The sequence below is a fragment of the Meriones unguiculatus genome, chromosome X, assembly GCF_030254825.1.
Source record: "Meriones unguiculatus strain TT.TT164.6M chromosome X, Bangor_MerUng_6.1, whole genome shotgun sequence".
Taxonomy (NCBI): Eukaryota; Metazoa; Chordata; class Mammalia; order Rodentia; family Muridae; genus Meriones; species Meriones unguiculatus.
Genome location: NC_083369.1, coordinates 18,566,961 through 18,591,100, shown reverse-complemented (window position 1 = coordinate 18,591,100; position 24,140 = coordinate 18,566,961). Strand labels below are relative to the sequence as shown.

Sequence of the window (24,140 nt, the reverse complement as noted above, 5' to 3'; positions counted from 1 at the left end):
GTAGTGTGGTGAGAAAGAATGGGGAGCAGAGCAATGGGGTGTAATTTGCCTTTTTCTTTTCTAACAGCTTGAAATAGAGTTCACTTGCCATACAGCTCACCTTGTATGCTTTAGATAGGTGATATCTAACACATACAATCCAATGGTACTTAGTGTATTATTCCCAGGTATGAGCAACTGTCACCACATTTGAGGACATAGTTCATTCATGGGCAGTCACTTTCTACTTCTACCAGCCCCCCCCCCCCGAATCCATCCCTACCATGAGGCAACCCTCCATTTATTTCCTGTCTCTGTGGACTGGCCTGTTATGGACACTTCATATACACAGAATCATACAATGTGGGACCCTGCAACTGACTTCTGCTACCTAGCATAGTGTCTTCAAGGTTCCCACATGTTATGCCATGGAGCAGCACTCGGCTCTTTTCGTGGCTGAATAATGTCGCACCGTTTCTCTTTTTCTCCATTAACATTTGATAAACATGTGGGCGGTGTATTCACCGCTCTTCTACTGTTGTGATAAAACACCATGACCAGGGCAACTCACAGAAGAAAAGAGTTTATTTGGGCTTACAATTCCAGAGGGTTAAGAGTGCATGATTCCTCCAGTGACATACTTTCTCTAGCAAAGCTACACGTAAACCTCTCAGGGTCATCATTTGGGGATCAAGTATTCAAATGCCTGGAACTATGGAGTCCATCTCATTCACACCGCCACAGAAGGTTTACTGGTTTTGCCTATTAGACATAATGGTACTATAAACACTTGATAGGTTTTCATATCTTTGGGGTAGATGCCTGGGGTAGGTTGCCAGGCTGTATGGTGATTCTCTGTGTAAGCTCTCTGTTTAATCACTTGAGGAGTTGCCGAGCTGTTTTCCATAGTGGCTGCACCGTTTTCCTCACCACCATTGTTATCAGCTGTCTCCTGGTGCTGGCCACGCTACTGAGTATGAAGTGGTTCCCACTGTGGTTCAGTTTGCATTCTTGTCTTTTGCTTATTGGTCATCTGAAACAAGGTTTAACCTTGTGGCACTGAGTGCCCTGGTACTCCGTGTGTACACCCAGGCTGGCCTCAAACTCATGATCTTCCAGCCCCTGCAATACAAGTACTGGAATTAGCAATTTGCATCACCATGCCCAGCTGTTATTTCCCTTTGGATTATTATTTTTAATTTAGGTTTATGGGTGTTTTGCCTGCCTCCATGGCTGTGCACCGCATGGATCAGTGTCAGAAGAGGCTTCCTAAGGGCAGTAGATCCCTTGGCACTGGAGTTACAGATCATTGGAGCTAGCTGCCATGTGGTTGCTGGAACTTGAATCTGGGACCTCTGGAAGAGCAGCCAGTGCTCTTAATTGCCAATCCACCTCTCTAGCCCTTCCTTTTTATTGTTGAGTTGTCAAAATATACGGTACTCTAGATACAAATTCCTTATCAAATACATGACTGACAAATATTTTCTTCATTGTTTGAGTTACCCTTTAATTTCCCCCCCTTTTTATTTGTTATTTGAGAATATCATACATGCATATAATGCATTTTGATCAGATCCAAAACCCACTTCCCCTCCAGTTCTTCCTTTATCCCCTCTCCCATCTTTATGTACTCTTTTTTAAACCCACGGAATCCACTTGGTGCTGCCAGTACGTAAGTGGGTGTAGAACCATCCACTGGAGCATGGACAGCCTATCAAGAATTGCATCTAAAACAAACTGTCTCTCCAGTAGCTCCTCAGCTAGGTGGGACTCATGAGCCCCTCCTCCCCCATCCATGTTGGAAATTTGGCTGCCTTCATCTTGTGCCTGTCTTTTGCATGCAGTCCCAGCTACCATGAGCCCTTTCATGGTGAACTTTGAGACTCAAAAGTTTGTAACCTCGATAAAGTCCAGTTTACGTATTTGTTGTTGTTGTTGTTGTTGTTGTACATGTTTGCTTTGGGTATCAAAATAATTCCCTCATTCCTAAGTGAATTTCAGTAAGAAAATTTTATTTGATTGCTGTAGCTCCTTTGATAGAAGGCAGAGATACAAAGGACCAAGCAAGAGAAGGGATGGCATGGGCAGAGAAGAGCACTTTGTCCACAGATTTCTTACTCCCGTGAGAACTCCATGCATAACCTCAGATCCCTGGCAAGGGCAAAGCCCTGAACCATTAATGTGATCTGGACACAGGCACACTGGTGAGCCCGCCTCATTTTCTTGCAATACTTTTATATACATGCCACTTCCTGCTTCTTTCCCGCTTTGAACCTTGTTGGGTAACTCAGGTCAGAAGGTAATCTGAGCGGTCTCCAGTGGCTGGGGAGGAGCCTCTGTCACGTTCATTCAGTGTAGGACTTGAGAACATCCCTTCCTCTTTCTGGACCTCAGTTTCCACATCTGACTCATGAGGGAGCTGGATACGGTTTCTGACTTTCCACAAGCTTCTGAGCCTTCATTTCTCAGTTCTCACAAAGTAACTAGGCAATAAATATTTATCATGGTAGCAAGGGAGAACCTACACAAACCACAGGATAATGTTTACAGTGTGATCGCATCTTTGTTTGACATAGGAAAACTTCCAGAAAGATAGACCCAAGGTATCAGCAGTGCTTGCCTCTCAATGTCAGATGAGGATGTTCCTCGTTCAATCTGTTTGCTTTGATCTCTAACTGTGATAAACTTGTTCTTGAAATAAGAATAAAAAGAAAAGCATGACGGATAAAAGTTGACACATTTTTGAAGAGAGAAGTTGTCTAGAAACTATTAGCAGGCAAAGGAAGCAGGAAGTGGCAGCTGGCTATGTCGTCACTCAGTGGTGGAGATGTCTTCACCCCACAAACTTCCCTCCATGCCAAGTTGGCACTGAGGCGGACATTAATATAGGAGGGCTGTTGTGGGGCGCTCTTGGGATCCTCGTCTGTGGAAAGTGTGTGTGCCAAAAAGCTACTGTAAACTCATGGTTGATAGAACAAGCTCCCTCCCCAAACCCTCTCAAAGTGGTGGGAGGGAGGACCTCTGGAGCTGAGATGGATGCTCTGAACTGCTCTAAGTTGGGATGAAGTCACTGCTGGAGAAGGAGGCGTGACATTAGATAAAGCAAGCCTCAAAGCAGTTCGATAATGAATGCCTTCTTTTGACAACTCCAGCATCAGTAGGTTTATCATTTATTTCTGAGGTGAGAATCTGACTGGCTCATCACAGCCCTCACTCCTTAGCAGAGGTCACCTCCACGAAGGTAGGTATCAGAAGCTCGCTTGCTTTTTCTCCTTCCTTTTCCTTTTTCCTTCCCTTCTTTCCTTTCTTTCTTGTGCATGTGTGTGCTGAAAATTGAACCTAGGTCCTCACACATACTAGACAAGCTCTCTACTACGAAGCTACAACCACACTTAAGGGATTTTGAGAAAATAAAGGAGAGAAAAAAAAAACATCATTTAACTGCAGTGAGTCCTGACTGCATCTACCACTCTGAACACTGATCTCTATCCAGACTCCTGTCCTTGGGCAATGATCTTTGCAGGTCTGCCTGGGAAGATCCTTAGTTTAGGTGCTTCCCAGGATGCAGGCACTGCTTTGGACCCTATGATCCTTTAACAGTACTGCAAGTTATCAATGAGGAAACCTAAGCTCAGGGAGTTCACACAGCTGGGTTAGGCAGAGGACCTCTCAAAGCTAGGTATCTCCAAAGTGCCATTCTCTCCATTCTCTCTCTCTCTCTCTCTCTCTCTCTCTCTCTCTCTCTCTCTCTCTCTCTCTCTCTCTCTCTCTCTCGGAACGTAACTGCTCAGACTTGCCAACCATTTGTTTCTAGGTCAGATGGACAAACCTTCCTCCTTGTTAGTGCTGAGCCGGTTGGTTTCCCGTAGTCACCATGTCCGAAGAACTCTGAGCTGATCTTGACTTAGTTGAAGCCCTCCCTTTTCTGCAGGACTTCGTAATGACAACTTTTTTTCCTACCGTGAATTTCCTCAAGTTTGGGGGACAAAGAAGGCTATAGGCAGTCCAGCTGACTTCATCTTGAGTTAATCTTATTAGCCTGTGAGATCAATTGGCTGCAGGCACCAGGCAAGTGACAGCACGAGCACTAATTCAGCTGCAGCTGGAGCAACCTCACAGCCAGGGACTGATTTATCAATCCCTTTAATGGATGGGATCACATTTAGCTAATTGTGTCTGAGGCTGGCACGAATAAGGTGACCTCCTTGTGATATGGGTCTCCTGCAAGGATGAGGGAATGAGAGAAGAGAGTGGGCAGCAAGTCATGCCACCTTCCTGGCCACTCTTGTTTGGGTTCCAGGTATCTCTGAGCTATATGTTACTGTCAAAAGCACCATAGTGTAGGGCAGTGGTCACCAAAGCATAGTCCTTGTACCAAAAGCATTAGCATTCTTTGGGAAGCTGTTAGGCATGCAGATTTCTGGGTTCCATCCCTCATCTGGAGTATCGAGAAGTGGTGCTAAATATTCTGTGTTTTTGTTTCCCCTAAGAGTTGTGAACACAAACTCTGGTACCAGGTAGCCTGGGTATGACCTTGGACAAGCTCTGTAACCTCTCAGTGTCTCAGTTTCTTCATCTGTAACATGAGAAAAATCATAACATCTGCTTCATGGGATATATTATATTATATTAATTATAATATACATTATACAATATACTATATGTTATATTATATATATATTATATAAATATACAGACATATTCCTAAAGCATGCCAGTGATTCTAAGTGGATCATAAAGTCCCTGTGATTTGCTAAGTAAAATTCTATCATTTCTGTGGTGGTATAAGTGTGTGTGTGTGTGTGTGTGTGTGTTTGTGTGTGTGTGTGTACAAGGTGAACTTTTTTTTCTTCTTCTTCTTTTTTTTCTTTTATGCCAAATTTATTCCCATGCCATCAGTTTTCAGTTTCTTCTGGGATATTTTTTTTCTTCTGTGCAACCTCCTCTTCTGGCTTTGGGACAACTTGTTCCTTTTCAGTGAGGAGCATCTCAATGTGGCAGGGGGAGCTCATGTATGGATTAATCCAGCCAGGAGCTCTGTAAGTTCAATGGCGTATCTTAGGTGCCTTGTTCACCTGGATACATTCTATGACTAGAGAATCTACATCTAAACTCTTAGATTCAGCATTACTCTGCACTTTTAAGCATGTGCAACAACAACAACAGCAAAAAAAAAAAAAATAGCATTCTTTTTTTATCTACCGACTCTGTGTCCAGGCCCACTGTTTGGCCTGGGTGCACCTCTTGACTCCGTCGTTATACCACCAGAATGGTGGTACTTCTTTCAAGTGGCATCTTTCAGATACTTGCTGGCTCTTTGAATATGTATACCCCTGATGGCCTGGACAATTTCCTGGCTGTTCTTACAGTAAACAAGAAGGTTTGAACCTCTTGATTTCTGTGATGTTGTATGGTTTCTGGGTCAAGAGAGTAGTGAACTATCTTCATGGGTCACCCACTGGCTGCTTTCAGGAAGAGGGACAAGGTGAACTTATGCATGATTTCTTTCTACAGTTTCAAACTTTTAAAATGTGGTTAGAGAAATACATCTTTAGAATCTAGTGAGTATGCACTGGTGAAGTGGAGAAACATATACTTCATGAATAAGCAACAGGCAGAGCGGAAGTCAAGACTGCTCGTTGAGGACTAAGGTGGTATGACCGCTCTGTGTGCATCTCATCTATGGGCAGGAGAATGAGTCTGTGCTCCTCGGGTGACATTGCCGTAGAGCAGAACTCATGGTTCTGTAAGTTTCGAAGGGGGAAGATCTGAACCAATGTCTCTTGCACTAGAGGAAGCTTAACCACAGTATAGAGAAAGGCTGGCCCCGGGAGATCAGCTGGGGAATGGCTAGGACATGAAAGAGTGGACACAGCGGAGAGGGAGAGAGTCCATCTATGATGCAGGGAGTTCTTAGAAGCTGTCCAAGTTCATCGACTGCTGTAGGGATGTCTGCTCAGTGGACTCTAGTCATCTCCATTTCCCCAAGTTCCAGCATCCTAACTGGGCTGTGAAATCTGCTCTAGGGCTGGAAGAGCTCATGGTAAGACCAAGATCCAGCTCAGGTGATGGGAGTAGGAGTGTCTGGTGGCGAGGGGCGGGGAGGGGAAGGGAGAGCTAAAAGCTCCAACCAACCACATATGGTACTAACAGCCCCACCTGTCCCTTTTAAACTGTGGTCCCCAGGAGAGAGACACTAGTAAGGGTTTAGTATGCTGCCTGCCTCTAAAGCATATTGCTTAGCATCCCAATGAACACTTTAGTTCTCGCTGGGCCCAATGCCTATGAATATATGGTCACTGCCTGGCCTTTACTGAGCTGCACTGGGATTGTTGTAGTTTGGCACATAGTTTCCCTAGTCACATTTTCCCATCTTGTCTTGATGTTTCAGTACAGTATTATTTACACTTCTGTTTTGCAAGGCTTGTTGTTGGTTTGGTTGTTTTGCTTCAGAGCAGCTTTATTGAGACGAAGCATGAACACACCATAAAATCCCCCCATTTCCAGTTGTGCAATTCAGTGGGTTTATACTACACTAAAGTAACTTCAGAGAATATGCAGCCATCACCCTTATCAATTTTAGAGCATCACCCTAATGTGCCCATTATCAGTCACTCACCATTTCCTCCCAAGCCTCTCTCCAGCCTTAGGCAAGCATTGATATAGTTTCTGATTTTATGAATTTACCTGTTCTGAATGTCATAAAATGGGATCATTCACCATGTGGCCTTTCTTTCTTTCACACGACTTGATAGTTTCAAGGTCTATACATAGAGTAGAATGTATCAGTACTTTTGTTTCATTGTACGATTGATTGGTTTTCTACTTGCCGGTTGATGAATATTTGGATTGTTCCACTTTGGGGCTAGAGTAAATAGTTCAGCTGTGAACATTCAAGTATAAGTTTTACGTGGACATAATTTTCATTTCTCTTGGGTATATTCCTAGTAGCAAAATGTTGCATCATGCAGTTAACTCTGTGTGACATTTTTGGAGATTGCAAGGCTGTTTTCCAAAGTAGATTCATCAGCAGTGTATGAAGGGAATAAATTCTCCACATCTTAACCAACATGTATCTGTTTATTATTGTTGTTGTAGATGTAAAATAGTATTTTTTTTTTACTTCTGTTTCCTTGGTGATTAATTGTGCTTTGAACATCTTCTTATGTGTTTCTGGCTATTTGTGTATCATCATTAGAGAAATATCTTTTAAGATCCTTTGGCAATTTTTGATCTGGATTATTCATCTCACTGATTTATAAGAGATGCTTAAACATTTTAGATGCAAGTCACTTATCATATAAATGACTTGCAAATATGCTCTCACATTCTGTAAGGATGGCTTTTCACTTTCTGCCTGGAATTATTTGTGACAATATGTTTTAAATTTACATGAAGTCCAGTTTGCCTATATTTTTCTTTTATTGTCATATCTAAGAAACCATGATCTAATCCAGGGTCTCAAAAAGTTATTCCTACACTTCCCAAGTTTTATAATTTTAGCTGCTATTTAAAGGTCTTCGATACACTTGGGTTTACTTTTGTGTTCACATAAGAACAGATTCCAGTTCCAATTTTTTTTCATTCATTTAACCAGTTGCCCCAACACCATTTGTTAAAAAGACTGTTTCCTTTTGAATGGATTGACACCTTTGTCAAAAGTCACCTGGTTATAGATGAGTGAGGTTTGCGTCTAGATTCTGTTACATTGCTTTAAATTTTTAAGTTTGATGATTAAAAACTTAATTATCAAAAGCTTGTAGTTTTTCAAGACTGTTTTATCAATTTGGGCTGCCTGAATTTTCATATAGACTCCACAGTCCCTGTGTCAATTTCTACAAAGAAACTGAAAGTATTATAAGAATTGTGTTGCATCTATATACCAATATAGGTAGTATTTTAATGATATTAACTATTCTGATCCACAAACATGAAATATCTTTCCGCTTACTCTCATAGTTAACATTTTCATGTTTTGTAGCTTTCAATATACAAATTTTGCACTACCTTTGTTAAATGTTTTCCTGTGTATTTTATACTTTTTGGAGAGGAGGTATTGGTACTTTGGATTGAACACAGGGTTGCATAAATGCTGATGAAATGCTCTATCACTGAGCACTATTCTCAGCCCTCTTTTTATTTTAATTCTTTGGGATTTTGTTTTTAGGACAGGGTCTCACTATGTATCCTTGACTGGCCTGCAGCTTGCTCTGTAGATCATGCTGGCCTTGAACTCATAGAGATTCTGGGCCTAGTGGTTCCCCAGATTCTCTGTCTCCTCAACCCCTACCATGTATGGTGTAAAGGGGCGAGGTATGTAGGTAGGTAGGTAGGTACATATGTATTGTGGTACACATGTGGAGTTCAGAGGACAACTTTTGGGAGTCCATTTTCTCCTTTCACCTCTTTGAGGTAGTATTTCTCTTGTTTCTGTTGCTGAGCAGTGAATTCCAGGATAGCTGGCTCACAGATTCCCAGGTTCTTCAGGCTCTGCCTCCTGTGTCTCCATAGGAGGATTACTGACAGTACAGATACTCACCACCACATCTGCTTTTATTTATTTTTAAATTTTTTGGTTTTTTGGGACAGAATTTTTTCATGTATCCTTGTCTTCCCTGGGATTCACTGTATAGACCAGGCTGGCCTTGAACTCATAGAGATCTGCCTGCCTCCGCCTTCTGAGTGCAGGAATTAAAGGCATACTCCACCATGGCCTGGCCACATCTACCACATCTGCTTTTTACTTAATGGTGTTGAAACACTGAAGACATTCACTCTAGGATCAAAAACAAGAGAAGGGTGTCTACGCTTTACTACTTCTATTCAACATTATACTGGAGTGTGGTGGTTTGAATGAAAAATCTCCTCACAGATTCATGTATACGAACACATGTAAACATGAAAGTCGGGTCATCGGGAAGTGCTTTTACCCATTAAATCATCTCTCTATCCCACATTGTTTTATTTTCTCCCATGATGATATTGTAAATAGAATTGTTTTCTTTTTTTATTAGTGTACAGCATTAGATATCAAATGAACCTTGTATATGCCAGGCAGGAGCTCTCCTACTGAGCCCTTCTCTTGTTTTTGATCCTAGAGTGAATGTCTTCAGTGTTTCAACACCATTAAGTGTGATGTTATTGTGAGTTTCTCTTACATCCCTTTTATCTAGTCTCAGTTGGTTTGCATGCTTTTAAGTGAAAGGATATTGAATTTTTTATATCAAATATTTTTTGTGTTAATATTGGTCATGGTTTTGTTTTTCATTATATAAATATGAGGCATTACATTGATTTTCAGATGTTAAGACAATCTTGCATTCCTAGAATAAGTTCTACTTGGTAGTGGTATATGATTACTTTGATATATTACCGATGTTTTACACTTCTATTGAAAAGCAATAATGGTCTGTACTTGTGATGTTTGTTGTTGGTATTAGTGCCAGAGTGGTACTAGCTTAATGGAATGAACTGAAAACCGCTACATTCGTATCGATATTGTGAATGATTTTATGAAGAACTGGTGTTAAGTTTTCTTTAAATATTTGGTAAACTTCACCAATGAATCCATGTGTTTCTGGTCTTTTCTTTTAAAAAATATCTACTATGTGTATACATACATATATATATATATTATATATTATATATATTATATTTTATTTTTCTGTTCATTTTTTAAAGATTTAATCATTTGTATTTTATGTGTGTAAATGTTTTTTTCTGCATCCAAGTCTGTGCACCACATGCATGCAATGTTCATGAAAGGCAGAAAAGGGTGTCAGATTCCCTGGTCCTAAACTGCCATATGGGTGCTGGTAACCAGACCCGGGACCTCTACAAGACCAACAAGTGCTCTTTACTGATAAGTCATCTTCCCAGGCCTCTGGGCTTCCCTTTGTAGGTAGTTTAGTCTCTTTAGTTGTTATAAGATTATTTGAAGCTTCTATTACTTTTTTTGTCACTTTGAAAAGTTTTCTTTTTAGTTATCAGTAGTGTGTGTGTGTGTGTGTGTGTGTGTGTGTGAGAGAGAGAGAGAGAGAGAGAGAGAGAGAGAGAGAGAGCAGGCATGAGCATTCCATAGAGCAATGTGTGTCTTCCTGCTATGTAGAGACACCATGACTAAGACAACTCTTATAAGAGAGCGCTTAATTGGAGGCTTGCTTACATTTTCAGAGGTTTAGTCCATTATAATGCAGGGAGCAGCACGCATGGCTCTGGAGCAGTAGCTGAGAGCTTTGCACTCTGATCCAGAAGCAGCCACAGAGAGAAAGGGAGAGAGAGAGAGAGAGAGAGAGAGAGAGAGAGAGAGAGAGAGAGAGAGAGACTAGACCTGGACCTGTTACTGGCTTTTGAAACCTCAAAGACCACCTCCAGTGACATCCTTCCTCCTATAGGATCACACCTCCTAATCCTTTCAAACAGTTCCACTCCCCGGTCACTAAGCATTCCAATATATGAGCCAATGGGAGCCATTCTTATTTAAACCACCACAATGTGCGGAGGTCAGAGAACAACTTTCTAGAGTCAGTTCACTCCTTCTACCATAGTCTCCAGGGAGAGAACTCAGGTCATCAGGTTTGCAGAGCAAACACTGTATTTGCCAAGCCATCTTGCTCATCTCATCTTGAGTCATTTTTGACAGTTTGTGTCTTTCTAGGAATTTAGTCATTTTATTTGGGTTGTCTTTTGAACCCATAATTGTCTACAGTATCATCCTTTCTAGTTGTTTTGCTTCTATAAGGTTAATTATAATGTCCCCGCATTTACTTCTGAGGTTTAGTCATTGAGAGCCTTCTGTCTTTTATTCTTGGTTAGTCTAGCCAAAGTATTTTGAAATCCCATTTGGCCTCCTTCTGCCTGTGTTTGGACATCTAAGGATGTTATACGCATGACCTTTACAGGCAGGAAAGTAAGTGTTCTCCTCCTCCTGGCATATGTAGCTTTTAGCGTGAGGCCCAAAGCATACTCTTCTGCTCCTTGTTCTAACTGAGGCAGATTTATTCAGAACCAGCGTCCTTAGTAACAAGTAACTGTGGTGCACAGGACTGCTAAAGTCCTACCTCTCACTGTGGGGATTAAGCTGCAGCTTTTTAGTACATGGCCATCAGCCAAAGTCGCTCATTTCTGAGTAAGTATGAGAGCATGGAACAGAGTCGAAGGAAAGCATCAGGTTCTGACTGACAGGGCCTCTCAAGCAGAGCATTGTGGAGAGCCCTGGGTCTTGATCTTATTGAGCACTGTGTGTATTGTGTCCTGAATGGGAGCAGAGGCAAGAAAGGCCTCCTACCATTCTCACCATATGTCTCCTTGGTCACAGTGCCCAGTACTGGGCTGTCCTGATTGGCAGGGACTCAGGTGACAGATGAGAGACTCAGGAAGGCAGGCCAAGGCATTTGAAATGTAGGGCAAAGGCTGATTCTGATTGTTGATCTAGGGGGACTGACCCAACTGCTAAGTTTTCCCCTTTTCTCTACATGCCTCAAGCCTGACCCAGGTCCTGTGGTAGAGCATTTAGTTCAGAAAAATGTGTTAGAGACAATAACACCTCCACTTCTAGATTATTTCCAGACCAAGGAGATATCTGTCTCTCTTGCAAGTAGGTCTTGATTTTAAAACAGAGCAACCCCCACCAACATTTCCTTAATGAGAAAATGAAGAGAAAAGAAAGTCAACTCTCTGGGATGGGTGTGTGGCGAACAAGAAACCCAAACCAACTCTGACAGCATCAGCCCCACCCCTGCTGCTGACTCAGGACTGAGAGGAAGAGGGAGCTGCCAGACTTCAAGATTTCTGTAAACAGTTCTTGAAAGAGAGAAACCACACACTTGTCCCTCTGCCAGCCTGAAGCTCTGAAGCTTGTCCCCGCAGCTGACAGGGCAGCCATTGTCTTTTCACTAATGTCCTCTGGCAGGGATCCTTAATTAGAACTCCATAGATCTCTAGCAGGTCTACAGCTAGAACTTGGTAGATCTGAGAACTGGGGTTAAAAAAAAATGATTTGATCTTTTTCTCCACCAACCAGGAACGAATTTTAGCACTTTCTTGAAGTATGAATGTAGGCAACAAATCACAATAATATTAGCCATATTGGGATTTTTCTCATCAAGAGAAATCACAACTATTTTCATATCGTGTTACAGTTGTTACATCTCAGAAATCACCAAACTCTAATGTCTAGACTTGCCATTAAGCCTTGTGATTTAATCTGTTATTAATGATAGAAAGGGACCATAAAATGATTTAAAAAAAAGACAGTCTCATATGATTGATCTTCTTTGTCATGCTACGTATTTTATTTTATGCATGTAAGGCAGGAAGAACGTACCTCAAAATATGTAATTTTGAGAAAGGAGCTAGGTTTTCCAAACTGACAAAGGAGTCCACATATGACTTGCCAAAGATTAAGACCCTGCCTGAGATCTTAGACTGCTTAGACTGCTTTTGTTCCTTGAGCCTAGGTTTATTTTGTTTTTTGTGTGTTTTTGTCTGTTTGATGAGATGAGAGGCAGGGTCTCAGTATGTAGCCAAGGCTGTCTTTAAACTGGAAGCCTCCTGCCTCATTTTACCAGGTACTTGGCTTAAAGGCATGAGCCACTATGCCTGGGTCCTGGTTGTGTGTCACTGTTTTGTTTTTCTTGAGACAGGGTCTTACTAGGTAGCCAAATCTGGCCTGGAATTTGCTATCCATCTGCCTCAGTGTCTGTCACTATGCCTGATGGGTTATCTCCAATCCAAGCTAGAATAAAAGTACAAAAGGGACAGGTTTTATTGAAGCATCGAGGGAGGGGGAAGGGGAGAGCTGGCAGGGTGAGAGGGAGAATGAGGACAGGAGGAAGGGAAAGGAAGAGAAAGGGCAGAAAAAAGGACAAGGAACCAAAATGTCTGGTTATATAGTGAAGGGCCTCTGGGAGAGAAGCTCCACCCCTCGGTGGAGGGCAGGGTATGGCAACCACGCCCTGCATCGGGTAAGAACTTTAACAATTCCTAGGCCTCTTGCGTTTCATTTCTGAGCCACAAAACTTTGCTTGTCTGACATCGTAGTGTTATGACATTGGCCAGCTTCACCTCTGGGCCGAGTGTCTTAATCTATCAAGGCAGGACTGCTAGCACTACCACTGGCTGACATCAAGGCTTCAGCTTTTCCATTCTGCCAGCATGGGATTCCTGGGAAATTTTCAGTTCTTTCAATTCATAGGAATGGTGTCATGATTAGTAAATGTAAAGCATTTGAGATTAACTTATGATCAGTCTAGCTAACTAGGTATTGGCTATTAGCATTGTTGCTGGTTCATGTCAAAAAGGTCATTAATATGTTCCATTTTCCTCCATTTTTTAGAAAAAGGAAAGTAAAACATAGAGAAACACAGTGATCAACTCAAGGGCATGAATCACAAGAATGGCAGAAACTGAGTTGAAGGGAAAATATGTGTAAACTTTAAGCCCGGTGGAGGTCACTTTTCACAACCGAGTGAGAGGAGGTCACCGCCCTCAGGTTGATGCTGGACATTGCCAATAAGCTCAGCTAAGAATGAGGGAGTAACTAACTCCCTGGCAGTGTGAATTAGGTTTTGCCTTCTGTCCCCAGGATACCAATTAAAGAGAGAAGTAATAATGAAAACCAGATAAAAGTGGTTTTCAGTGTGGCCACATGGAGAAGAGGAACGAATAAAGAGGCTCACTGACTCCCAAGTCCGTGTTTGGGGCTACAGATGTGGGGGTTAATCACTGACCCATTATAGTCCAGGCACTGGTCTGCCCTTCAAGTTGGTCTGAGGAGTTGTCAGGAATCTTCCTGAGAGTCGAGTTCCTCTGCTGGCTGACATCAAGGCTTCAGCCTTTCCATTCCTCCAGCATGGGATTCCTGGGAAATTTTCAATTCTTTGGGTTCCATTGTTTCAGAAGTCGGCTAGCAGAAGGGAGGAGCATGAGTCTGTTATTAGAATATCCCTTCCCCTGCTTAGATGATTACAATTCCTATTGTCTCCCCTCTAGTTTTTTTGGGGGGGACCTCCCAGCCTCACGTGCACAACACCAGCCAGGTCTAAGGGGCCAGTCCTCCTTACAATGGCTACTACAAATGCAGCACCCACACTCCGTGGAGAAAGGCCATGTTCTCACGCTGCACAGACCCTGTAAGCAATGAACTCATGTTGCAACCCAGAACACTCTTGTTCCTCATAAGTGGAGCTGCAGCCTCAAGGTTCAATGAGGCCAGGAGTACAGGGCAAGAAGGAACTCTTGGCTGTTTGGGAGCAGAGGTGGTTTCATAAAGTAAGTAACCTTGGAGCTAAGCAGATTGCCACTGGAATGGAGCCAAGAATGTTTGTGACTCCTATCCTTTCCCCCTTTCCCTCTCCTCCTTCCTTTCCTACCCTCCCTCTTCAGAACGTTCTCATTATAGTGTGCAGGTTGGTCTTGAACTCTTGGGCTCAAACAATCCCCCAGCCTCGGCTTCCCACCTAAGATTGTAGGGCTGTGTCATTGCATCCTGAATGTTTGCATTTTTGAGACAAAAAAGTGAGGTGTTCAAAGGCCCAGAAGCATAAAAGGGCGTGGTGTGTAAAAAAGTGATTCAACGTGTCTAGAGATAGGGCAGACTAGAAGGAAGCAATGTGGCTGGGCAGATGAGTGGGTGTGAATGGCAGACTCTGGCCCAGGAGTCTTCTTTTCCAGGAGAGATACTGAGGATGAGGTTTGTAAGTTCAGAGCAGCAAGTGTGTCCATGCACACATGCACGCATACACACACACACACACACACACACACTGAAACACCACCTCAGATACATAGGAAGTGCTTTGATTAGTAGGAGCAGATATTAGAGGTTCGTGAGAGCAGCAAGGAAGCACAGTAATAGTCTAGGGGAGAGATAATGAGAGGCTGAAGTGAAGGAATGGAGAATTTGGACTGGTTAGATTGTCTGGCTTATTCCATATCCCAGCCAGGTTTCATTTATGTACTGTGAAGTGGAAAGAGAGAGAGGAATTGCAGGGGAACTGAGCCTCCTTGTTTCAGCTGTGTGTGGGTCCTGTGAGATAAGCCCTTCCCCTAAGCCATGGCCAGCACTTCACACATTCCATTTTCACCTTTCTCATAGTAACAGCCAGGGCCCCGTGATGCAGTCCACACCCTTCTCCCATCCCCCATTAGGAGGGCTGCTGCGGTAAGGGGCCCCTGTTTAGTATGTGGCAGGCAGGAAGGGAAGGGGGTGCGGGGAACAGGTCAGGGCCTGTTCACTGTCAAAGGAAATATCCACCCCCTTAAGCCTTTAAGAAACTGTTTACTTCCAAGTAGATCCACTGTTACCAAGGCAACTTGAGCTCCGGGCTTTGTGTTTCTGCCCAGGGTCCCTGGGGAGAGATGGCCTGCTGAGCTTTCCCTAGTCTGGGCAAGATGCAGGACCTGCTGACTGGAGTTCCTTCTATAGGGGTAGTCTCACCTCATTCCTTAGGTGCTTATCCCCCAGGGGGAGCCCACACTACCCCCTTCCTGAACCCCATAAACCAGTTTTGGCCACGAAGGGCACAGGCTTCACATCAGTGGGTCCAACTTCTCCAAGATAAATGTCCACACCCACCCTATGGACTTTCCTGCTTAGAATCTGAGGCAGGTGCCAGGGAGGGGTCAGCTCATCCCAGGCCATGGTATATGCTGAGGAATCATTGTTCCATTTATTTCTCAACTTTGTGCTATATATTAGAACCATGTCTCTAGCCTGGTGCTTGCTTTGGAAGCTTTATGGGAAGCCTTGGAGGAAACTGGCCAATAAATGTCATCTGAGCTACTCAGTCTCCACAGCTAGACTGGCATTAGAATTGCCTAGGAAGCTTTTCAGCAATAGGAATCACAGATACTGATTCAGCGGGTGGTATAGGTAGAGATTAAGAGCACAGGTTCTCCATGTCACACTGTTGGGGTGACCTGGAGCCAGTTGTGTGAAGTTTTGGATCTCAGTTTCTTCCCTTAAAGATCGTTTAAAGGACAGAAGGAGTAAGCAAAGGGACAGTCAAGCCAGTAGCATAGGCAGCAGAATCCTCTCTGTCTTCCTCCATCTCTTGGTTAGAGGGTTTGGGGAACCCTTGTGATCCTTTTCATCCTTCTACTCCTCCTTCCATTCTGCTAGTCTGGCATTTCCTTATTCTTGGCATGCAAAAAGGCTGCTGTGGGGTGTAATCTTATGTTGGGTGCCCAGGATCCCAGGTGGGGGCTGTCTATCTTTGGGTGGCAACCCAGCAAAGCAGTGGTGTCTTTCTACACCCTGCCTACTTCTTCAAGCCATATCTCTCACGCTCAGGCTTTTGTGAGGCATAAGGGGTTGTTTTCTTTTTCTAAACCCTGATTTCACTTTCAATTTCAACACAGGCATCCTCTAGTCCCCTAACCTTCTTGACATCTAGAGGTATCCTTAGCAGCTACCCCTAGCTCTCCCACCAGAGGCTTATTTATATACCTGCTTTTTCAATTATGGACCAAACTGCTGCTGATATTCTGTTGTGTCCCATGCCATGAACTGCTTCTGTGCATTAAACAATGACTAGACAAGCAAAGAAGGTGTGGCCGAAGAGAGGATGGGTTGATGACAGGTCTGCAAGCCCACAGGGCTGGCACACAGTTGACCCTTTTTCCTCCTGTCCTTCACCTGCTCTTATTAGTCTTTACACAAACTGATCCAATTGCTTTTGCCTGCAAGATCATGAGAAATCTCAGGGCTAATGGGCATCCTGTCTGACCCCCTAAATCCCTAAAAGAAGTCCTTGTCCTCACTGTTCAGCTCACAGCCTGTATAGCTCCTTCCTTCCCCAGAACGGACAACGAGTCACGTACTCAGCATTACCAATGGAACAGCCTTGATCCTGGGTTTCTCTGCAGAACTACCACCTGTCTGGTCCCCCCAAGGCCTCCAAGATACAGCTACTTGATCCAGAGCCCCCCATCAGACCTAAGATTCCTGATACTTGGGTTCCTCAGTTCTAAAAAGAGACAACATTGCCTGCCTAGGTTGTAGTAATGAAATGCTTGGTGAAATGGCTTTCTTCCTTTTCTTTTTCTCAAGGGGTCAAGACTAACATTCTTCTGTAACTAGGACTATTTCTCCCCTGGAATCTGGGGAGGAGGCAGAGCAGGGCAGAATCAGGAGACAGGCCTACCTTGTTAGAAAGTAAGACCAAAAGCGTCAGGGAGCTGGTCTGGGAGATGCATACCAACAAGTCCAGGATTGTAAAGAAGCTACTCACTGTCACCTATAAGGCAGTGGCTTCTAAGCCTGTATCCTAACCTTGAAGAGGTGAGACTAATAACCTGCTGCCCAGGGTACTTATCAGGATGAAGGATAATGGTAGAACCTCGGTGACTAGCCCAGCACTCAAAAGTAGTAGGGATTCAACGGGGGAAAATGTTTTAACCCATGTCTGAGAAAGCTGAGCGAGTCCTAGAATCGGGGGAGGAGGGCAAGATTTTTTTCTGGCTCCACGGTCCATGAGAAAGAAGCAGGGAGGTCTTGTTGGCCCTACTTGGCCTGCTCTGGGAATTTGGTTCCAGTTAGTTCACTGGAGTCCCATGGCACCATCTAGTGGAAGTGGAAGGGCCCTCCCTCTCCACCCTGCCTGCCTTTACTCCTTCCTTCCAGTACTGCTTGTAGTTGCTGGACCTTCTTTTCCTCAAGGATGCCACGGCTTCAGGCTAGCACAGATCAGCTAAGGTGCCTGAGAAGTAAGGACCACAGGCCCCCATCTATATTCAGTAACACAGACAGATGCAATCTTTACACGCCCCTTTATGGTTTTGTTTTGTTTTATTGAGGAGAGAAAGCTTTAGCATACAGAACAATTTATCTCCACAACATAGTAATACAACAGTAATAGTAATAACAGTAACACATTTGTTTCTCGGGAGCCTTTTGGTGTCCTTGAGCTAGCCTCCTACCCTGCATGCATCCTCCCCATTTCCCAAGCCCTCAACCGGAGGAGACCCACTCCTACAGTTGTCACATCAGAACAAATGTTAACGATCTGGGAAAGCAGGGAAAAAGGTTCAAGTTCAAGTTCAAGTCCCCTCTGGCTCCAGAGGCCCACAAACTAGTTTACTGCTCATCTGCGCTCTCCCCCTGGCTGGGGCTACAAAGTGTTCAGAGTAAGAACCACCATGGGGCCAAGCAAAGCCTGTGCCAAGGGGGGTTTTGGAATTGGAGGTACATGCCGCCTGCTTTTGGCACACAGGCAGCACGACCAGCATGCTGACCTCAGCAGACAGGGTCCGTAGCTTTGGAGAATAGCGTCTCCCTTGTGGAGCTCCTGCCTGAGGAAACCAGCTGAAAAACAGACACAAAACAGGGTCTTCACACAGTTTCTTTAGTCTTGCTCTGCTGGATAGGGGCAAACCAAACAACTGGAATATCTAACAACTCAGGACAGTGAAACGACTGTACCACACAGATGACGGCCATTTTCGGGCCTGCTGCTGACCCTCCGGCGGGATGACACGAGAGAAATAAGCTGATGCTGCTTCTGTGGGGCAAGATCCTGAAGGTTTGCAAGGGACCTCTTCTGTCCTTGAGATGTCCTCCGCTTCTCAGATTTTCCGTAGGGACTAAATGTTAACTCTTCTCTTTGGGGCAAACGCTTTTACAAGGTTAGAGGAACCCTAGTCCGCTGATCTTCAGGCTAAGAAACAAAAGTGATAAGTAAGAAAAGCCCCTTATCTCTTGCTGATGAATAGAGATCTCACCCTAAACCAGCCTGAGGACTGTTTTTGTCTAGGACTCCTCTTCCTTGGGTTTCTTCTTCTGGTCTCAGGTTCAAATTCAAGGCCTGGGTCCTCATCTTCATACTCCAGTGAGGAAGAGATTCCAATTTTTTCTTCCTGCTGACCATAGACACGTGGGCTGCACTTTGTGCAGCTGCAAGGCACTGCACAACAAATTCGGTATCCACAGACAAGTCAGGCCAGCAATGAATTGGGCTTCCATTTTGTGGTCAGGACTGCTATAACACGTATTGTTTCCACTGCAGAAACCGCAAAACTCAAGATGAACAGCAGGCCTCTTTCTAGGGGGGCACCCGATTTTGTACCCAAAAAGTCCCTGGAATGTGTAGGAGGTAGTCAGTCACCCATTAAGCCACATTGGCTAACTGAGGTTCGACAACAGGACTGGGAGGGATTGACCCTTCCTGTGAGAGCCGTGGAGGTGTTGGGCAGCAGCGCTGCTATAAGTACAGTCTCTGGAGAGCAAGCCCTGTTTTCTCCTTTCAGCACAGACAGCACCTTCGAGTCAGCGGGACTTAAAGAGCAGAGCAGCAAGACCACCCCCACAACTCTGAGAACAGTATCCTCAGAGGCCTCTAGCTGGGCCTGCATCCCAAAGCCTAGCTGGGGAAAGGGCCTTAAAGCAAGATTCACTCTTTAGGACATCAAACTGCTGCCACCCCTGCCTCCCTCTGCCCCCAATAGCAATATTTTAGGGGAAAATGGCCAAAGCCTGTTCATGGATGCTGGTGCAAGAGTCCAAGGGAAGGTAAACCACAGTGCTGAAAGTGAAGTCTGTTTACCACCATCAGCTGAAGAGAATAACTCTCAGTCAAGCTGTCCATTGCACATGTGGTTTTGCACGCTCTCACTGCACTAGGTGCAAGTTCCCCCTTCCAGCCCTTCCGCTGGAAGTATGGCTAGTGTGTATTTCTTCACATCACCCTGTTCATTGTCTAGTCAGTGGCCTCAGTGGCCTCAGTAGTTTAAAGTAGCCTGTCCTTTAGACCGCTGATGGGGGCAGATCAGTGGGGCAGTACATGAAGTCCTCTTGAACCAGTCAGGGTAAAACTGTAGAACACAGGGCAAAGAAAAACAGGAGAGGCAAAGATTGGGGACAACTGAAGGAGAAGATAGAGGTGACCAGTGCATTTATAAGAATAGGCCCAGACAATTGCTATCCAACTAATCTGAGGATTGAGCAGAGTCCATGGCAGGAGGGCTGTGAGTACTGCCCTCTCCTTTCCTAAATGGCCTTGGTTGGCACATTTCACTCTCTGGTTGTGGTTTCAAAACAGTCTGTGATCCTGTGGGTCCTTCTTTGAAAAGGTTCTTCCAGTCTGGAGCTTTCTCAAGGACTGGTCAATAGAGGGGGCACATACAGCGGCAATAGCAAGGGCAAGGGATGCAGTAGAAGGGCGTGTTCCCTGTGGCCAAATCATCCCAGCATTCACACTCGAGTTCGGCCTTGAGTAGCACGGTGGCCCCCCTGTCTAGGAGTCAGGCAGCATAACACCGAGGGACATCTTCGTATTTGGTGTTGCCTTAAGCGACCTGCATGGCGGATCCGTGCTGGTGAGCTGTAGACATGAGGATTGGTACCTGGGAGGCTCCTCCAGAAGTGAGACTCGATTCTGGTTCCTCCCTCTGCTACAATGTACTATGGAAGGTGATACACCCAGGTTAATTCTCAGCATGGGGATAGCCTATCGCAGAGCTAATGGGCTGGGTTGAAGTGTCAGCAAAGGACAGGCTCGACCATCTCTGTCAGCTCTCCATGTAGGCTATGATGGTGGGCAGCAAGCACACATATGTGGTCATGCACATACACATGCTCATGCTGGGTCTCCTCCCTTCCTCCCTCCTGTCCTGGTTCCAAGATCCTAACCTCAGTCTCATCTTCCTCCTCATACTTATTTTCATCACCATACTCATTTTTTTCATCTCCCTCTTCTTCCTCCTCTTCCTCATGCTCCTCTTCATCCTAATCCCATCATCATCTTTCTCATCCTCCATCCCTTCTTCCTCTTTCCTCATCTCCTCCTCTTCCCTCCCCCCACCCCCATCTCCTGTGAGAAAGCCATCATGCACTTCCTCGGGTCCTTAAGATAAAGCCTGTGCCTGCCTGCCTCTTCACCCTCATCCTCATTCTCACTGTACACTCTACTCCTTCATGTTCATCCTTATTAGGAATTAGAACAAAAGAGCAGAAGCTATTTTGAACTCCAGGGAGTGAGATTGCCTTGGGGACTTGCACTTTCCTTTCTATTGCCATACACTCAAGGATCAGCTCATCCAGGTCTGCCATTGCAGTTGACCATAAGATTTCCTTTCGGAAAACTTCTGACAAGCCTTTGAGGAATTGGTTTTGGAGGCGACAGTCATCCCAAGACACAAACTGAGCCAAGAACTGAAAAGCATCTGCATAGCTAGCTGCCCAGGGTACAGTCTCCCTGCTTGAGCTTGAGGATGGCCTTTTTAGCCACGCATGAGGGGATGGGGCCGCTTGAGGGGATGGGGCCAGAGAATTCCTTATGGATTTCATCCAGGAAGCACGGGAAGTTGACATCCAAGGAGCTTCCTTCCTGGGTGACTGAGCTAGCCCAGTCTCTCCCTTCCCCTGTGAAAAAGGAAATCACAAAGGCCACCCATTCGCACCTCCAGGGAAGTGATCTTCATGATCGGCTATGAGTCTCTAGCTGCATCAGAAATTCAGCCAGGTAGATTGGGTTGCCTGAAAAGGGTTCTATGTCTGGCCTCTCCAGTGGTGGCGGAAGGGCCTCTAAGAGTGGCAACTTTGACGTTGGTGAGTGCAGCTCCGGCTGGGACAGGCTGGGTGACAGAGGAGGGTCAGTGGACCCGTCGGAGTTGGCATAGTCCTGGACCACATTAATCAAAGACATACTCGGGATCTGTGAGTGGAGGAGGCCAGCACAGGAAAGGTACCTCTGGAGTGGGACCTGTCTCATGGAGTAGGAACTCAAAGTTGTCCTCTGCACGGACCAGCACTATGGGCACCGGCCAGTGGATGTAGCTCGAGACATTGCCTCGCAAGGAATTAACCTCGGCCAAGGCTCTTCCGAGCTGCAGGGCCTAGATGGGCATTCTCTCTTCGAAGGGCATTTAACTCCTCTCTCGGGGCCACATTTGCCAAGCGGAGGCTATTAAGATTTCCTGCCGCTTCTGACATCTTGACTAGTTCCCGGGGCTTTGAATGTCTGGCAGTTGCGGGTAGGGACTTACGGAGACTGCAGAAGGAGGCAGAAATGGGTAGGTGGGCGTGAGGAGAGAGCCAAGTGCAGCAACAGGGAGACTGGGCACAAGTGAGCCAGGAGTACACAGGCAGGGGTTCCGTCCGGGACTGTTACCTCGTGGCAGGGGTTGGAGAGGACGGCAGCACGGGACCTACAGGCGGGTCCTGGAGCCAGCAGGCACAGGACACTGGCGAGATGCCGGCAATGGTTATGCGGACAGACACAGACAGAGTAGGAGGGAAGGATCTGTCGAGGAAAAATGTTGCGGGCAGCAATCCCTCGCCCTTTAAAGGCAGCCATTCACGGCCCCCCGCAGGGGCTGGCCTTCGGGAACTTAGGGAGCCCACTGGCTCCCGTGGCTGCGCTCTCACTCACTCTCTCCTTCCCTAGCTGCAGCTAACTCGGGTCGGGAAAATGCGACAGCGGCTGCCCATTCGAGGTCGTCATGGCGACAGCCAGTGAATGTGTTCCTCTCCTCGGGCAGGCCACCGAGTGTAGAGGAACTACTTCGCGAGGCGCAGCTTAATCTCCAGAGCCTGTTGCAAGGTACTGCAAGGGAGTGGGGCTGCCTAGAGGCGGCTGTGCAGCAGGAGGGAGGCAAAGAAGAAACCCTGAGCAGCGAGGAAGGAAGGAAGAAAGAAGAAAGAAAGAAAGAAAGAGAGAGAGAGAGAGAGAGAGAGAGAGAAAGAGAAAAGAAAGAGAGCAGTTCCAAACCATCTCTCTTTTCACCTTCCAGACTGATGATGCTAACTAAGACTCTGTTTCCAGCGCTATTGCACTCTCCCTCCCTTTTTCATCCAGTAGTCCATAAAGGGGGAAAGGATACAGGCTAAGGTGGGGCAGTGGGTCTAGCAGTTCACAGAGAAGGGAGTGGGAGACTCCCTCCATGGGGACCCACATTCCCTCCAGCCATCCTATTGTCCTATCACCCGTGCTTGGGATTCTGGCACCAGAAAACAAAGGGGATATCTGTAGCATCTCCTAACCTGGACTCCTCACACTCTGCTCTTATCATAACCTCCCAGCCACAATGAGCTTCTCCATAGAAATCACATCCCCAAGCTGTAGGGGTAGCTCAGTGGTGACAGGTGCCCAAAATTCTATGTCCAGCACCACACACATTTTTAAAAAAGGCCATTTCTTATTACCTTTGAGTTTCTCTTACTACTCGAGATTTTCAGAAATACTGGATACAGGGTTGGACCAAGAGGTGCCTAATGGATATTAAATGTACAAAAGGCCTTATCAGTTCTTATTTCTCCATGCCAGCAAATATTAACTCCAGTGCAGAATAGGCCATCTGATGGGCCTCCCAACTGGGAGGCAGCTCAAATCCCTGACTCTCCGCAAAGGGCAGTAGTGATGACCTTAGAAAAGCAAGATGCTGAGAGATAAGCATGAGCCCTGTGTCCAGCTACCGTACAAGGGGGGAAAAGAGTGAATGTGCTATTACCACAAGCAGAATTAGGACGAGTAAACAGAAACTCAGAGAGGCACATTCCACTTCCAGACAAACAAAACAAAACAAACAAACAAACAAAACCTTTTCTGACATGCCCAGGAGCCATAGCCAAGAAAGGAGTGCTCTTCAGGCGTCTGCCCTGAGACTGAAGAAGAGGGATTCTGAGCCCAGAGAAGGGGCATTATAACAGAGAATCAGCCCTGAGAGCAAGCCCCAGTACCAGATTCGAAGTCTGTTCAAATACACACAGACCCCTGAGATTTGTTCTGAGCTGTCACATTCTGTATTTCATCCAAGCCTTTGCTTTTGGTCAACCGCATTCAAATCTTACACATACTTATTTCCTCATTGTTATTCATGAACTTTGCTGTCTTCTATGCCCTCACCTTCAGTTTCCTCACTTTTAGCTTCCCTAGACCTGACTCCATCCACAGTGGAACCAGACCTAGAAAACATCAAGTATGAGTCCTTGCAGACAGGTATGGTGGCACAAGCCTGTAATCCTAGCACTCAAGAGACTGAGGCAGAAGTATCTTGAGTTCTGAAGTCAGCCTGGGCTATGTGCAAAACTTTATGTCAAAGAAAACTTGAAGTTTTTGCAATCCAAGATAGTTCCAGACTGGATTTCTTAGTGTGGATCTCTTCTTGCTTCATGCACAGTGTTCTTTGATAACACTGCAGAACACCTGAAGAGATGCAGAGCC

At 45.3% G+C, this 24,140-nt stretch overlaps 2 protein-coding genes and 1 pseudogene across 6 annotated transcripts in view; 1 reads left to right on the top strand and 2 right to left on the bottom strand.

Annotated features, from left to right (window-relative positions):
* Nhsl2 (NHS like 2) overlaps nt 1-24,140 on the top strand; it is a 262,855-nt gene that overhangs the window by 218,671 nt on the left and 20,044 nt on the right. For 2 of the 5 annotated variants that reach the window (XM_060375332.1, XM_060375329.1), the window contains exon 1: nt 21,424-22,520. The exons of the other annotated variants lie outside the window; for them this stretch is intronic. The gene's annotated coding sequence lies outside the window, so the exon portion shown is untranslated. Of the gene's footprint in view, nt 1-21,423; nt 22,521-24,140 lie in introns of those variants that run through there. 5 annotated transcript variants of the gene reach the window in all.
* Nucleotides 4,875-5,427, bottom strand: LOC110563153 (large ribosomal subunit protein uL22-like; annotated as a pseudogene).
* Nucleotides 19,757-21,910, bottom strand: Rtl5 (retrotransposon Gag like 5). The gene is given in 12 exon segments (XM_021660141.2): nt 19,757-20,332; nt 20,334-20,405; nt 20,407-20,469; nt 20,471-20,710; nt 20,713-20,781; nt 20,784-20,881; nt 20,884-21,154; nt 21,156-21,370; nt 21,373-21,410; nt 21,412-21,618; nt 21,620-21,810; nt 21,812-21,910. Coding segments are annotated over 12 exon segments (1,725 nt in total). The 3' UTR covers nt 19,757-20,170.